The sequence below is a fragment of the Alligator sinensis genome, unplaced genomic scaffold (assembly GCF_000455745.1).
Source record: "Alligator sinensis unplaced genomic scaffold, ASM45574v1 scaffold81_3, whole genome shotgun sequence".
NCBI lineage: Eukaryota > Metazoa > Chordata > Crocodylia > Alligatoridae > Alligator > Alligator sinensis.
Window position 1 is genome coordinate 2,108,514 of NW_005842088.1, and position 3,104 is coordinate 2,111,617.

At 43.7% G+C, this 3,104-nt stretch overlaps 1 protein-coding gene across 3 annotated transcripts in view; it reads left to right on the forward strand.

Annotated features, from left to right (window-relative positions):
- RAF1 (Raf-1 proto-oncogene, serine/threonine kinase) overlaps positions 1-3,104 on the forward strand; it is a 91,189-nt gene that overhangs the window by 38,817 nt on the left and 49,268 nt on the right. For all 3 annotated transcript variants that reach the window (XM_025204538.1, XM_006023895.3, XM_006023896.3), the window contains exon 5: positions 2,027-2,184. In XM_025204538.1, the coding sequence (XP_025060323.1) occupies positions 2,027-2,184 (158 nt within the window). The remainder of the gene's footprint in view (positions 1-2,026; positions 2,185-3,104) is intronic.

Sequence of the window (3,104 nt, forward strand, 5' to 3'; positions counted from 1 at the left end):
TTGTGGCAGGGGGTCAGGCTAGATGATCTGTTCAGGTCCCTCCTGACCTTAGCTACTATGATCTTTAAGTAATGTTCTTTGCATACTTGTTGACAATATTCTTTAATACCAAAATAGAATAGAAGTTTTCATCCTAGTCTCCACACTGAGAAACTGAATAGATTCCTCTTAATGCTCTGTAAAACTATTTATGCATCTTGTGGATTTAGAGGAAAGATTTAATTTCTTTGGTCCATAATGACCAGCTAGGCACTAGTCATTACTAGAAAAATATGCATATCTCTACAAAGTTTCAGTCCAAGCAATGATGACTATCCATCTTCTGTGGATATATACATACAGATGGACCCAAATAATGAACTGACTTCTTAGAATGCAGTCTTATCAAGGGATAGTTCAGAGACAGAATAGGACTTTCCATTTTGATAAATTACTGATTAAGTTACGCACTAGGTTTAGTGCCTTGGCAGATTCTCTAATATAGGCCTATTCAGATTGTAATTTTTTTTTTCCAGAATGCTCAGCATGTCCGTATTTCTGCAGATTTATGACATACCAGGTTGTGTAGAAGATTATGTGCACAATTTAACAGAATTGTGTCCTTGGGAGATTAATCTAGTTTCCCTCTCAAAGCATGTTATAGGTTCCCTTTGCTCAGACAAGAGATGGGCTGGAGTTCATCTTTTTAGGAGGGAAGAGAAGCAGGGATTATACTTTAAAATCTGTTGGATTTGGAAGTAATACATGTAGTTCTCAAGACATTTATTTCCCCTGTTAAGATTAAATCTAGTCCTGTTTTCTTACAGTATGGCCATGTATTACTACTACCTAAACTAGGGTTGTCAAACTTGCCTCATGCCAGATCTGGAGTTGAGGGCCCTTTGTGGATCCAGCTGAGGGTATGTGGTGGCGGCAGCAGCAGCATGAAGCAGCTCCAGCTTGGAGCACCTGGAGGCAGTAGCAGCTCTGGCTCCTGCTGTGCATGTCTGTGACTTTGCTTGGGGCCTGAGCCATTTGGTGAAGGCATCTCTGGCTTCAGTAGGGAGCATGGGGCAGGAGCCCAGGTGGCCAAGGAGGTAGGCCCAGAGTGGTGACAGAGCAACTGGAGCTGCATCAGTCCTTGCTCGCTTTCTTGCTGCTGATGGCCATGATCACCAGGGTCCGAGGGCCCTAGATTCTGTGGCAGGCTATTCCTTCCTGGCCATGCGGCCCCCTCCCCCCCCTTTCCCTCCAACATTTGGTTGCCTGCCAGTGGTCTGGATAGAACACCTCTGCAGGCTGGGTGCAGCCTGCAGGCCATATTTGACACCCCTGACAAAATGTATGGGGAACTTCAGTTTCTTGTTTGTCCAGCTGACTTTTTCGGTGGGAATGTTAGAGCAGAATGGGTTTCATTGTTTCATCCATTTAGTAGGGCTAAAGAACGTTTAGTAGACTGTTAAAGTTAGGAATTGTGTAAAAGCTGTAAGCCACATTTTTTTTCTTGTTGGTGTTGACAACAGATGGTCTTGTTTATGACTACGCAGAATAAAATGCAAAATGTTTTTCTTGAGCCAGTGAGGATCTAGATTTGGAGTCTGCCTTTTGTAGCATGTTGTGAAGTCTTCTATTCCCTGTTTTCATTTTCCCTAACTCAGTCTTGTAAAACATAGGGCAAGTTGTTTAAAAATCAAAGCTTGTTTGAAGGAACTTGCTTTAAATATTACTAAATGACAGAATGACACTTCTTTAGGAACAGAATGGTGCTATGAATCTGATCAAGGTTCATTTAAATTTCAGGGCTGTGCAGCTGAGTAAAGATATCCTTAAATGTCTGTAAAGGTTTGACAGTAATGACAGGAAAAACATATAAGCTTTGTTATTTGTAGTATTAAGATCAATATGTAGCTTAGATCAGAATTACAACTCTGGTGTTTTACTGAAGATTTTGCCATTGTTTGTCAAACCCCAAAAGTGTTCATCTGAGTCCTCAACAGAACTAGCACTGTAAATACCGATTAAAAGTAACTGTTAACTTTTTTCCTAGGCTCGGAAAACCTTTCTAAAACTTGCTTTCTGTGACATCTGCCAGAAGTTCTTGCTAAATGGGTTCCGGTGTCAGACATGTGGCTACAAATTCCATGAGCATTGCAGCACGAAAGTTCCAACCATGTGTGTGGACTGGAGCAATATAAGGCAACTCCTGTAAGGACTTTTAATACTAGTAATGATTCTGTGTGACTGCAGAGCCTTGGCTCATCTCCATATTAACTCTACTATTAACTCATATCCTTAACTCTCCAAGTTAAGGATAACAAAAAATTGTTTTTTAGATATATAGGGAGTAAAAGGAAGGCCCAGGGTGGAATAGGACCCCTACTAGATGGGCATAATCAATTGGTGATGGACAGGGGGGGGACAAGGCTGAACTCCTCAATTAAATCTTTGCCTCAGTGTTCCTAAGCGAGGGGCAAGACAAGGCTCTCACCGAGATTGTAGAGAGGCAGCAGCAAGACGCCAGACTACCAAGCGTAGACCCTGAAATGGTGCAGAGGCACTTGGAGGAACTGGATGCGTTCAAGTTGGCAGGCCCAGATGAGCTCCATCTGAGGGTACTGAAGGCACTGTCTGATGTCATTGCCAGGTCCCAGAGGACTGGAAAAGGGCCAGTGTGGTCCCCATTTTCAAGAAGGGGAGGAAGGAGGACCCAGGCAACTATAGGCCAGTCAGTCTCACCTCCATCCTAGGCAAAGTCTTTGAAAAAATTATCAAGGCTCACATTTGTGAGAGCCCAGCAGGACAAATTATGCTGAGGGAAAACCAGCACGGGTTCGTAGCAGGTAGATCATGCCTGACTAATCTAGTCTCTTTCTGTGACCAGGTTACAAAACACATGGATGCAGGAGTAGGGGTTGATGTCATTTACTTAGACTTCAGGAAGGCCTTCGATACGGTATCCCACCCCATACTGGTGAACAAGTTAAGAGGCTGTGACTTAGATGACTACACAGTCTGGTGGGTGGCGAATTGGCTAGAGGGTCGTACCCAGAGAGTCCATAGTGGATGGGTCGGTATCGACCTGGAAGGGTATGGGCAGTGGAGTCCTGCAGGGCTCGGTCCTAGGA